Consider the following 12,693-nt stretch of genomic DNA (forward strand, 5'->3'; position numbering starts at 1 on the left):
AATATGTTAAGGTAAAAGTAAAATTGGTAATATTGGAATTTAGGAAAATTGGTAGGAAAATTGGGGGAGGTGGATGGAGAAGATGAGACGGTGATGGAGTAACACTCTCGTTTTGATTACAGCATCCAATTTCATCTGTTTCCAATTTTCGCACCCCACACTTTATTACTTACACCATTTTTTTTATACATGTTTGGGTTGGTCTCTTTTTTTTATATGATACATGTTTAACTTTTTTTTATATATAAAAATATTAAAAAGAAGATTTTAAAAATTGTTATATTTTTTGGTTTTGGCGTTTTGGTTATTACACTTATAAGGCTTATAAGGCATATCTTTCAATTAATATATATTAAGAAAATGCTTTATGAAGGTACATAGTTAAATTAGAACAAGGATTACAAAATAAAAATATAACTAACAAATAAATAAAAATATATGATTTAAAAATTGTAAATACTTAATTAACAATTTTTTTATAATTTACAAAATCTATAATTTGAATTATTTTCTTAACAATTGTATTCCTTTAATGTTTTAAATTATTTATCATATGGGTAAAAAATATTAAAGTATAAAAAATTAAGACTTAAAAACTAAAACTTTAAATGAAAAATTTAGAAACTAAAACTACGAATTTCATGAAATATTTGAATTTATAATCTATAACTATATACACAGACAGAATATATACAGGGGAGATACACATATTTAGATTCTTAATTTTTTTTAACAATTTTATTCCTTTAATGTTTTAAGTCATTTATCATATGGGTAAAAAATATTCAAGTATAAAAGAATTAAGACTTAAAAACGAAAACTTTAAAGAAAAAATTTAGAAACTAAAATCACGAATTTTATGAAATATTTGAATTTATAATCTATAACTATATATAAAAAAACGATACATATTTGGTGTTTTGTTTTTAATTTTACCTTAATTTATTTTTTAAATTTAAATGATTATTTATAATAAAAAATATTTTCAAGTTTTATCAATAACTACATTTTTTTAATTGAAATAATTACTTATTTATTTATTATTTTATCATAAATATTTTTTCAAATTTAAATAATTACTCATAATAAAAAAAGTTATTTACATAATATTACTTACATTACTTTTATTTCAATATATTTAAAATTTATTTTATCTATAATTGTATATACATTTTATTTTTTCAATTTTATATTTTAAATTAATACTTTTAAAACATAAATAATTTATAAATATTTAAAAAGTACATATACGCATACTTGTGTATATGTTAGTATATATAATATAAATTCATCATTCTTTTAAGATAAAAAAATTAGTTGAATGAAATTTAAAAAATAAAATAAAATTTTAAAAGATAAATGGGCCTATTATATATAAACAAAATAATAAAAGATTAATGGTGTTTATTCATATAACAGTTTTTGTCCTCGAGCCTGGTATGTGTCGTGCTGTGTCATCTCCCTCCTTCTACCCTAAATAAACCCTGCGCCCACTTTCTATTCTCTTTCTTCTCTTTCTCTCTATTTCTCCTTCTCAATCTTGCGGTTGCTTTCAACCTTCTTAAACGTAAGTATATATATGATTTTCTATGTTTTCTTCGTTATTACTTGGGCACTTCTCTCTGTTATTGCAACGTAAGTATAACTGTTTTTTGTATAATGAAATCTTTATCCTTTTTTCTTATCATTTGTCATGTATGGTTTGTCTAACTGTTCTTTAGCTAAACTGCGTGTTTCTATTACATCTACTGTATTTATTCATTAAGGTTAATTGAACATTGTTTTTGTTTTTGATGTTTAGTTTATGAAATAGAGGGTTTGCTAGGTTTCGGAAGATACTTTTGAGTGTGTTTTTGTTGGGAGAGTTCGTACTTTCCAAAGCATGAACCCAAGACTTTGTATCGTTCATGTTGAATGGATATTCACGTAATTGTAATTGATACTCAATCTGTCTTTCAGTAGGATCTTCAGGCATTGTTTTTATCTAACTAAGCTTAAGCTGCCTTCAACGTTGCCCTTTTCGTCTCTACATTACTTGACTGTGAAAGATGCCTCGGACAACCACTCTGGAGTGTTCCGGTTGCCCTCCTCTACGCGCTTTGACATTTGACTCAATTGGTCTCATCAAAGGTGTTGCCTTTTTCAAATGCCCTTTTCTAATTGTGCCACTTTCTTTTTCTTATCTTTTTTGGTTTGGCTTGTGTTTTTAGTTTTGGAGGTCCCTGATAAGCAACGGGGAGTTCCCCAGGTGGTAGAGAGATGGGGCGACCCTGAATCATCCAAATGTGTGATGGCTGTTTCAATGATTGATCGCAACTCTCAACCTGTATGCATTGAGAAAATGTTTTCTTTTTCTTTTTTCTGTTCTGAGCATGTTTATTGTTTGAGTACTTATTTGTGTTTATGTCGTGTCTTCTAATCTAGATGAAAAATTGGGAAATTTAAACTAAGATTCATGCACTCGTTGACTGTTGAATTTAGTGGGAGTTGGGGTGCAATAGAGAGAGAGGGAGATAGGGTGAAATAGAGAAAGTGAGTGAGATAGGAGTAAATCACCTTATTGATAATGTGTTATGTAGTACATGTGTTTTGCAGAACAACATTCTCTCTCTAATTGAGGATTATTTCTTAGAAAAGTTTTAATGGGTGTGACTTCATAATCCTGAAATACTAATTCCTGTGATGACTAATTGTTTTGTAACAAGTGTTTCATGAACTCACTAACATGCAATGCATGAATTTCACGTTAGCTAATACAATATCATTCAAACCGTATTCATTATGTTGGTGATTCCACATTGACTAGAGATATGACCAAATTATCATATATAAGGGGATGCTAAAGCTACCTTACAAACCAGTTTTGAGAGGTTGAGTTTAACTTAAAAATCCATTTTCTAGAAGGGTATTGGAGTCTAACCTAGCAAAGATTATTGGTCCCATCATGTCACCAACTATTGGACCACTATTGGACTACCCACAAATATCTATTTTTGCACTTTGAGATGATCAATTATCAGCATGAGGGAGTGTGTTGGAGATCCCTTGTCAATTAGAGAACTGACCAAATTATGGTATGTAAGAGAATGCAAATTTCACCTTAGAAGCAGGTTTGGTGAGATTGAGTTAGGCTTAAAGTTTACCTATGGTATTATATTGGGTTTTGATTAGATTGACCATTTCATGACATTCAATTCTACTAAAACCAAGTGTAAAGTAAAATCATTTAGAACAAGGTCTTTTTTAGTTGTTTCTTGTAACATTTTAGACATTCCTTAGTCCGGTAAATCTATCTATTTTCCACCTGATCCACCCTTCTCTAGGAGTCTACTATACTTCTTCCAATCACCAAATAAGTTTAGGTTAGTTGTCATCTTCTCCTTAATAGGTGCTGCTTGAACTTCCATTTACATTCATTCCTAATTTTGTTTTTGGAGTGTCAACTGCCAATTCACCTGCTTCAGGCATTCTCATTTTTATAACATTTATCGTTGCTTTTTTTTTGCACTCAACTGCCCCACATTCACTACCCAATTACCATGTAAAAGTATTGTGGTCTTCTATCTGTTTGGGAGGAGATTACCTTTTAAATTAAAGAAATGAAACCGAAAAATACAAATCTCATTTTTCACCCTATCATTTCTTGTATTGCAGTTGTTAGCTGTAGCAAGGAAAAACAATGAGGTAGGTTGTTTCAAGGTCTATACTTCTATTGTTTGTTCTGGAAAAAAGTTTTTTTATTTTAAATGTTAGTTATTAAACATTTAGTGCTTTGCTCTTTATATTCATTCTACAGATTGAAGTTTTGAGCCCTGTGAATGGAGACATTCAGACCACAATTTCGGATGCGAGTGGTCTAGATGTTAGCTCCGAAGAGAATAACATTGTTGGTTTGCATTTATTTGAAAAACAAAACACAGAATTAGATTCCAGGTATATAAATACTTGCTGTTTGAAAGTTTGTTTGAATTTGTCTTTTATTCTTGTCCGTAATGTACATATCAACTTCTTTGCTCAATTTTGTTGAAGTCTTGATGGACAATGGCAAAAGTGCTATTCCTGTATGAAGAATTGAATTGTTTTTGCAGTATCAGATGTGATTGGGTATATATAACAGGGCATATGTTAGACTTCTGTAATTTTTTAGATTTCTGTGGATTTAGATTTCACATATAATCCAATAGCTGTTAGAATATTAGGGATATTAATCTTTTTATTATGAGTTTTGGAATAGTACTAATGCTCAAGGCTTACAAGGAGAGAAAGGAGAGGGGAGGGGGAGGAGACTAGTGTGAAGGCCAAGCATATAAATGAACTTTGAAAAGTTCTTGTATTTTTGTTTTGCACCTTGACAAATGCTTTATGAATCCTTTATAGCAGGAGGGAGGATTGACATGATGTTTATTCATTCTTTAATATAGTTTCTGTACTTTTGGATGATTGCATGACTAGATTATCAGAAAAAATACTTGTAGTTTAAGCATTTTTAGCTTTCTTATTTCCAAATAGAAATGTTTACTCTAGGAAAATTAAGGATAGAACCTAGGAATCAACTGGCCTGCCCCTGTTAGTCAGACCTTGTCAGTTAAGGGTATAGCCTTTGGTGGTACAACTGTTGAGTTAATTGGTTAGGTTGCTATAAACAGAACAAGAGAACTTGATAGGAACTTAGTATCTTATATTTGAAGAAAATAAGAAATTATCCTATGTATACTACGGTTAACCTGCATAACTTTGAAGGTCTGCTTCTCCAGCTCCTAAAGGCTTCAAGGTTCTCTCAAATGGCTGAGATTTCCCCTCTTAGGCAACATGACTCGTTTCTTTAATGGACAATTGCCTAACTATTTATCTAACTAAGTAATGGGGATCTACCTTAACACTGAAGGCATTGGTTAGTTGATCAATTTGTTTTGGGTTTGGATTTCAGGCATTACAATTCCTTGGGAAACTTAATTCTTACCCTGGATACTTGACAGAGTTGGAGGAGGGGATCCAATTCAGATTTTGTCACTTTCTTAACCTGTATCTATTTTTATTTCCATAAGTATAAGTAAATCTTTAGTTTCAATGTACATGCACTTGTTCTTTCATGTTTAAAATGCATTAGTTTCTTGCATTATGCCCTTATGTATGTGTTATCATGTCCATGGGCTATCAGCAACTTGATTTTGTGTTTATGTACTTCCTAAATCATTTGGATGTGGTGATTGTTTAGGTATTGTACTCTACTTACATGCACAACCAAAGGAAATGCTAGCATAAGGTCCATTGAACTTGCTGATTCTTCTACAGAATCTTCCTGTACTGACTCTCCAAAAACATGGAATGTATGCTCTGGTGGTAACATCTTGTGTTGCAAGGTGGACAGACACGAGAACTTTGCTTTATTTGGAGGGTGAGTTTATTTTTCGTAAGTGTGGCAAATAAACTTAAAAGTTCGGTTGAATACAAATGAGTATTAAACAGTTTGAATTCGACTTTTGATAATGAAACCTTTTTGTGAAATATAAAAGTGATGAACAAAATACAAGACAAGTCACTAGGCATGGTAACAAATGGGAACTAAAAAGATGAAAGGGTATTTAAATAACAAATTGTTCTTTTTTAAAATCAGTCAAAGGTATTCCCCTGAAATAAATGTTTTCAAAGAAATTTCTTTTTCAAAAAAAAAATCCTCTTCTACACTGGCACAGGCCCAGAATAAATCTGCAGCTTATGGGCAAACCTACTTCATGTAATAAATTCTGAGCAAATTCTTTATAATAGATGATGTTTGACTCAATCAAATAGTAAAATCAAATAATCATTGCCTTTTGAGTTTGGTGTTATCCCTCCTACTTACTTTTGCTTAATGCAATCTATGGATGGGCCTTGCATAAACTTGGGTCTGAAAGATATGACCTCTTCACCTTTCCTTGTTTGGGATGCTAATTTCAAGTGGCATTAAGGACGGCGAGCATCCAGTTACCTAAATTTGTATGGAGTTGAATTTTTACGAGTTTGAGGAAGCCAACGAATCTTCAATAGCACCTTTTATTGTGGAAGGCTCAAAGTGAAAACCTTAAAGAAATACTCAACCTTACTGCAGAAGCATTAATTATATAACATGAAAATGCGTACCTGTTAACATAATCCTTGAGAATCTAAACAAATTGTCACCAAAACAGAACTGTTATCTCCTCATATTTTGAGCTGAAAAATAATGAATAAGTACTTTGTCTGTAGGAAAGGTGTCGAACTTAACATTTGGGATATTAACAACCTCACTAAGATCTGGAACTCCAAACCTGTGAGTCATTACTTCAGCCCTTCTTTTCATCTTTGTTATTAATTATTAGCTTACCTTTCTCCAGTTTATCTTATACTGGTGCGCAGTATTTTCAGTGCTTAATTTTACAATTTTTTTTAACTTGTGCAGCCACCTAAGGATAACCTTGGTATATTTACACCTACTTGGTTCACATCTGCCGCATTTCTTATGAAAGATGACCATCGAAAATTTGTTGCTGGCACCAACAGCCATCAGGTAATAATCTAATTAGTGGATTTGTCTCAAATTCTAAAATAAATGAAGAAATTTTATTTTCCTTGTATAATGATCTAATAATGCATGGAGTAATCTTCTTTGATATCCTTGAAAAAGTTGTGCTAGATACTATATTTAACTGCAACTTTTCCTTTTTCATAACCTTTTTCAATTCAGAAAGGGATAAATTCTTAGTTTCTGTTGTTTTTTCCTCCAACAGACTCAGTATAAGTTTTCTCATCATTCTTTATTTGCAACGTTGGTCTTTTGAATAGGTCCGCCTTTATGACATATCTGCTCAGAGGAGGCCTGTTCTCTCTTTTGATTTTCGTGAGACACCAATCAAAGCATTGGCCGAGGATATAGATGGCCATTCAGTCTATGTAGGGAATGGATCTGGTGATATGGCTTCTTTTGACATACGCACAGGTATCCCAAAATGGAAAACTTGTCATATATTTTGGGCACTATTTACTTGATCAACGTCTTGTTTATTCTTTATATAAAATACTTTTTTCTTTTGGACAATGTTGTACATTAGTTATGTGTTGCCAACAATAATTGGACCTTATTTCTTAAGAAATGCACCAAGCACTTCAAATAGCGGAGTTATACACTTCTATAGCAATTGATATGAACATGAAATTTGTGATTTCCAAATATCGGGCAGTTAATTCATTGCTTTAACATTTCCTATTTTAGTCCGTAAAACAAAGGGCAACATTGCTTCATGCTTGTATTTACCTTTATTGAGGACAAAATTCAGTTAAATTTTAGTTTAGGTTAAGCATAAGATAATGAGGTATCTATATCATGACCAGTGCTTATATTTTTGGGATTCGGTTTAGGCTTGTGAAGTGTCATTTTTATGCCTCGTGCAACCTCTATGCTGGTGATTGTTTCTTTAATTAGGTTTCTGTTACATGTTCCAAGAGAAGTGGTCCCCCAAAATGTGATTGCTTCATATGGCCTAGTGGGTAATCTATTCACATTGCAACTACTATATAGACTCCTGGTCGTCAAATGGTGCGACTGCATTAACTTAGCTTCAGTTTGGTACAAACTTTGTTTTATTTTGCTTCTGTTGTCTTGGATAGCACCTATTGTAGAGAAGTGGCAGAAACTTGCCTTGGTAATTTGGGCATTTGTGTAAAATCCTGTATAATAAGCCTTGTCAAGGAGATTAGATTTGATGGAGGCTAGCCTAATTGCTAGAGGCTATAGGAGACTGTGAAAATCTACAGGTTAAATAATTAGTAAGGATTTAGAGGTCAATATTTTATCTACAGACATGTTTTATTGCATGGAACTGACCTTAATTACTTAGCGTAGGAATGCTTGTTATTGCTGTTGTCTTTTTTGTTGACTCTTTTTTAATGAGTGTTATTTTAATTGTTTTTAACAAATAATTATATTGCAGGAAAAATGCTGGGAGGTTTTTCTGGAAAATGCTCTGGAAGCATCAAATCCATAGTCAGACACCCTGAGCTACCTATTATAGCTTCATGTGGTGAGCGCTCCTCTGTATTTTTCCTTAATATTGCATTTTCTTTTAATTATGGTGAAGCTTCTCTGTTGCAAGATTTGGATCCCTAAAATTTGTTTACTTGTTTCTAAAGTTTTTTTAGTTTCGGGGAACAAATTTATATCTTAAATACCTTTTAGTAGCTGCTGGATCACCTTTTCTCTGGATGAAAAATGATTCATTGTTTCTTGGTCTGACAAAAATATATTAAGTTTCGGTTATCAATTCAGTTTCATGATCTTTCATTTCAGGACTGGACTGCTATTTACGCCTTTGGGATACAAAGACAAGACAGCTTCTTTCTGCTGTAGGTTTTATACTCTATTTCTTTGTCCATGGCACCATGCTATATAGTTCTTGTTATTTGGATGTGTAGGTCTGGAAACTAAAATAGATTTATTGATGTGTCCATTTGAATTTCTAAACTATTTATTGGAATATAACATGATCTTGTTATGAAGTATATAAACTAAAGGCCATTAACCTGTTTTAAGATTAAACATATATTTTCTAATAAGAGGACTGTTTTATATTTCTTTTCACCTATTCATTTCTTTTAAGGGTTGTGAGGACTAGGGAAAAAGATGTCATATTGTGAAGAAACCCAGTTTTTTTGTGGCTGACATGGAAACCTGTCTGCGCTTTAAACTAAGATCCTCAATGGTTGTTAGAATTGTTTGTACTTATTTTCTGCTTATAGTTGTAGGTATCTGTAAGTCTATTGTTTTTTAAAGTAATTCTTTATTCATGTAGTCACAGTCATTTATATAATTTCTTACCGGTTGCAGGTTTTCCTGAAGCAACATGTTATGCACGTTCTTTTTGACTCCAAATTTGATATTAAAGGTTAGTATGTCTCTTCTTTTTCAATATAGTGGTAGAAGATCTTCATTGAAAGGAACTTGGAAGAAAGTCATTGGAGTTGAGTGTCACTGGTTCTTTGTTCCTGGAGCAGTCCACTCACTAGTGTCACACCTTAGCATTAGTTTGATAAACAGCAAAAGAATTGGATCTGAAATAAACAATTGTTAGGGGGATACAGATATTAGTATTCTCGGGAGATAGTAAAATTATCAACTTGATATGAGAGTCCTGTATAATTTAGTCATAGGGAATGAAATGGATTTGTTGTTGAATATTAGAGACAGTGACACTGTCTAAAAACTCCCTTACTGTAGCATATGAAATATGCTTAAAATGGTAATGCTTTTAAATTTCGAATTAGTAAATATACAGTGATTTATATTGACTGTTGGATGTCATTCCTTCCCAAAAATGTCACCAAAAGTGTTGTAATTTTCTTTAATGCCTGATGTATCTGGATTAGTTTTCCTTGTCCTGAGTTGTGAACCTTGCCGTTTCTTAACGTTTATATATTTTTTACCATGACCACTTCAGTGATTGTGGTCCCTTACTTCTAGTTGATCTAATTTTTTGTAACAAATACATCCTCAGGAGTGGATTCTTCGCTTCCTAGCAAGGGAATAACTCAGACAGAGATACTTAGTGAGGAAGTTGAGGAGTTGCCTTTGAAAAGAAAAAAATCTTCCAGAAACAAAGAGCACACTGAAGATGGTAGTGAAAGAAAGAAAAAATCTAAACATAGTAAAGAGCGCAAGAAATCCGAAGGAAGGGATGGAGGTGAGAAGATTGGGTCAAGAGATGAGCGAAGGAAGTCAAAATTGAAGAAAAAAGATAGTCGCTCAATTCCGGAGTTGTGATTTGGATGGACTAAGTTTAATGTTATACAAAGGTTTCAGTATTCTTTTCTTTTGTTTGAGCTTTTTGTTACTTGTTCCATGTAGTTTATTCTTTAATCCTGTCAAAATTTTGTATTTAAAAGTTTCTGCTCAATGAATACAAGTCTTGCCTACAAATTGATGCTTCAAGTGTATCAGTATCTCCATTTCAAGACTCTGATCAGGTTTTCAAATATATTTTACCTTGGCATGGACCATGAAATTGGTGTTTAGTTTCTTTGTACACTTTTAGTTAATGAGATGTATATAAATTAAGTACTATCGAAATTCCCAATTTACTTAAAAATTTGACACTTATACATTATTTTGGTTATTTATTCATTTTACACCTAATTACTACTCGAACAATCAAAATACTCTTACTACTTTTTTAGATATACGAAAATGCCACTAAAAAAACTTTTACTACCTTTTCTTATTGTGAAAAATGCTATTCATGTTATTTAGGAAAATGCTATTGCTGAAATCCCTAATCTACCCCTACTTAAAAAATGTGACATTTAACATTCTTTTTAGCTATTTAATTATTTTGCACCCAACTATTACTTAACTTATCAAAATACCATTATTACTTTTCTAGATATATGTAAATATCACTAAAAAAACCCAACTACCTTTTTTATTCACAAATGCCACTAATATTATTTACAAAAATGCCAACCATATTATATTATAATTGTTATTATTATCCGTACTATTAATAATATTATTATATTTATAATAATAAATATTATTATTATTATTATTAATATTGTAACATTCCAATTTTTCATAGTATTTAAGTATCATATGATTTGTTACACCTCAATAATATAAAGTGGTTAACTCAAAGAAAGTATAGATGTTATTACAAATAATCCAAAAACTACTTATAATAGCAAAATATATACTAAAACCTGGATTACTATAAGATATTACACTAAACCATAAGTGTAATAGGGTATTTATATTAACGAATTAAACTTGAAACCACACATTTTACTTTACGCTTTAGGTCCACCTCTTCCTAGCATCTGTTCACCATAAACATTTTCCTAAATTCACACCGTTACGATGATCATTGCAAAAGAGAAGAAACAATACAAATAAACAAAGAGAAGAAAGAATAAGCTAACATTAAAAGAATTAAACATGGAGTTTCATAATCATCATATATTACATTCATCCACAATCAAGCAAACATCCTAAGCATATTATTAAGACCTAAACTTGACCATCCGGATACATGTATGGATGTTGAGCTATAGCAGGTCATACACTTGTGGTGACCTTTACTGTTATGCAAAATTATTGTTAATGAGTTCCACCTTACCACACTCACAAGGTTAGTCTGTTTCGCATCTTAAGCCATGACAAAACCCTTAGACTAGGATCTCCTACTACTTTCACCATATGTCTCACCCTTCTCTACTTGAGAATGGATTACCCGTAAAGTGTTAAGATAACCTCCAAAACTGAGCTCATACATTCATACATACAATACTTGAAACAACCATTAAGAATTTCCTCCTTGGAATTCTTTTCCAATCACATATATAACCTCACGTAAACCCCATTATATAGTTCCATAAATATTATTAAAACTTCATCAAAGTACTAAAAACAATTCAAGCTTAGCATGAAACAAGAGAATCGAAAGCACAACCAAAACCAATTCAAGTTTAGCATTAAGATTTATACGAAAACATGTTTTTATATGAAAATGGAGTACCACATTGCTCATTTGGATAGAAATATGATGTACTAGACCAACCCAACCACTCAAAAAACACTATAACCAATTCTACACTTTATAAATTAGAATCTAGCAAACTAAGGGTCTAAACAAGTCACAATTATCTCAAAAACAAACCTCAAACCTTTATTTTTAACATAGACCTACTCCTTTAGATTTTCACCTTTTTAAACCCCTAAAATGAACCAAAAACTTGATTTATTGACTACTTACCAACTCAATTACATTTTTTTTATTAACTAGAAGTCTAGACAAGTTTTAAATGACCCTAAAATAGACTAAAAACTCAGTTTCTCCTATTTGACCACCTTTTTAGATTAAAAACTAACCTATAACTTAGCCTATTCTCTGCTTCCCAATACCACATCAAGTTTATACAATTTACACTTTAGAACAACAACATTCAAAAGATCATACAAGTACAAATTCACAATCATTCATAGCCTCATGCATCATTTAACCAAATACACTCATCAAAACACAATTATCACTAAACAACCATTTCTAATTATAACAAAATCAATTGAACATCAACCTTACAACCTAGCAACCATAATTCATACTTATTAATTTGAAAATAAAGAAATCATTATCTTCCCTTATCTGCTAGAAGACCAAACAACCTTAAAAAATTTCCAAACAACTCCCATAGATTAAAGGACACTAATTGCGCCTATAAACAACAAAATTCAATAAGAAAGATGCAAGAAAAATACACTAACACATAGACATACACAATAATTCAATAAGAAAGATGCAAGAAAAAAAATAAGCATTATGAGGAAACTAAGAAGTTGAATCTGACATAGCCGGTTAGACATCTTCTTATCCTTCTAGAAAGATGCAATAGAAAAAGATACACTAAAACATAGACATACACAATAATTCAATACATGAATAATAATTAAATAATTAACATAAAAGCCTATGAAAGTTAGCTCCCCTTACCTGTGTTCCAGACTCAATATCTTGATCAAATTGTTCCCAAAAAACTTCCAGAATCTCCTCTTTACAACTAGAATTTTCACCTAACACTCTCTTCTCAAAATTTCTCAATTCTTGGTGCAAATTTCAACCTCCCCCTTGCTTGCTATTTATAGGCTAAGATTTGACACCATTTAATTTTTTTTTAATATTTTATTAAAAA

At 31.4% G+C, this 12,693-nt stretch overlaps 1 protein-coding gene across 1 annotated transcript; it reads left to right on the top strand.

The window, feature by feature from the left end:
• The first annotated feature begins 1,408 nt into the window (after positions 1-1,408).
• LOC124841051 (Transducin/WD40 repeat-like superfamily protein) lies at positions 1,409-10,013 on the top strand. The gene is made up of 13 exons (XM_047317224.2): positions 1,409-1,567; positions 1,960-2,130; positions 2,211-2,326; positions 3,655-3,684; positions 3,797-3,933; positions 5,216-5,395; positions 6,226-6,289; positions 6,419-6,526; positions 6,802-6,955; positions 7,947-8,036; positions 8,303-8,358; positions 8,840-8,897; positions 9,507-10,013. The coding sequence occupies exons 2-13, from the start codon at positions 2,049-2,051 to the stop codon at positions 9,770-9,772; spliced, it is 1,341 nt and encodes a 446-aa protein (XP_047173180.2). The 5' UTR covers positions 1,409-1,567; positions 1,960-2,048; the 3' UTR covers positions 9,773-10,013.
• The last annotated feature ends 2,680 nt before the right edge of the window (positions 10,014-12,693 follow it).

Source organism: Vigna umbellata, chromosome 11 (assembly GCF_029865625.1).
Source record: "Vigna umbellata cultivar VRB3 chromosome 11, Vumbellata_1.0, whole genome shotgun sequence".
Taxonomy (NCBI): Eukaryota; Viridiplantae; Streptophyta; class Magnoliopsida; order Fabales; family Fabaceae; genus Vigna; species Vigna umbellata.

Coding starts and splice junctions, on each gene's coding strand:
- LOC124841051 (XM_047317224.2), top strand. CDS start 2,049: ATGCCTCGGACAACCACTCTGGAGTGTTCCGGTTGCCCTCCTCTACGC. Junction 3,685..3,796: donor TAGCAAGGAAAAACAATGAG/GTAGGTTGTTTC, acceptor TTCATTCTACAG/ATTGAAGTTTTGAGCCCTGT. Junction 8,037..8,302: donor ACCTATTATAGCTTCATGTG/GTGAGCGCTCCT, acceptor CTTTCATTTCAG/GACTGGACTGCTATTTACGC.